This window comes from Nansenia antarctica (genome assembly GCF_963989245.1).
Source record: "Nansenia antarctica genome assembly, chromosome: 2".
Lineage (NCBI taxonomy): Eukaryota > Metazoa > Chordata > Actinopteri > Argentiniformes > Microstomatidae > Nansenia > Nansenia antarctica.
The window spans coordinates 71568095-71568660 of NC_137675.1; the positions used below are offsets into that span (position 1 = coordinate 71568095).

Here is a 566-nt window from a genome sequence, read left to right on the forward strand (position 1 = left end):
ATGCGCAAGCATATTAGGCTTAATACCAACAGCATATTAGGGAGGTGGTCATAATGTTTTGGCTCATCGGCGTATGTTCCAGGGTAAAGTTGCCTCAAGGGTGAACTGGAATCAGCTTATTCTGCCCAAATCCTCTACCACAGTCACAAATGAACTGGAAAGATAGCAACCATATCATTTAATAAAATAAGGAAATTGCTGTGGGTGAATGTGTTTCAGACTATTTTGGAAATGAAGAGAAACGAATACGACTCCCTCCCAAACTGGAAACAAGTCAACCTGAAAAAAAGCAAAGGACTTTTTAAAAACTGTTAACAAGAGAAAAGCTTTAATTTTATTTATGTTAAGTTAACCTAAGGAGAAAATGTTTTTTTTGTATTTTCTATTTTTAAGGAAATTATATTTTATTGTCATGTGATGACAATCGTGTACAGTGTTTTCTTAGTAGCTGTTTTCAAGTTGTATCTGTGTGTCTTATTTAAGTATGGTACTTTAGGACCTTATTTAAGTATGGTACTTTAGTCTTATTTAAGTATGGTACTTTAGGGCCTTATTTTGTTTTCAGC

The 566-nt window shown here is 33.9% G+C and overlaps 1 protein-coding gene across 1 annotated transcript in view; it reads left to right on the forward strand.

The window, feature by feature from the left end:
• The window catches only part of LOC308150559 (supervillin-like), a gene marked incomplete at both ends in the record, with an annotated part of 23013 nt that extends 22698 nt beyond the window's left edge, over window positions 1-315 (forward strand). The window contains one exon of the mRNA XM_080523377.1: window positions 220-315. Coding sequence (XP_080379503.1) covers window positions 220-315 — 96 coding nt within the window. The remainder of the gene's footprint in view (window positions 1-219) is intronic.
• Window positions 316-566: the final 251 nt, after the last annotated feature.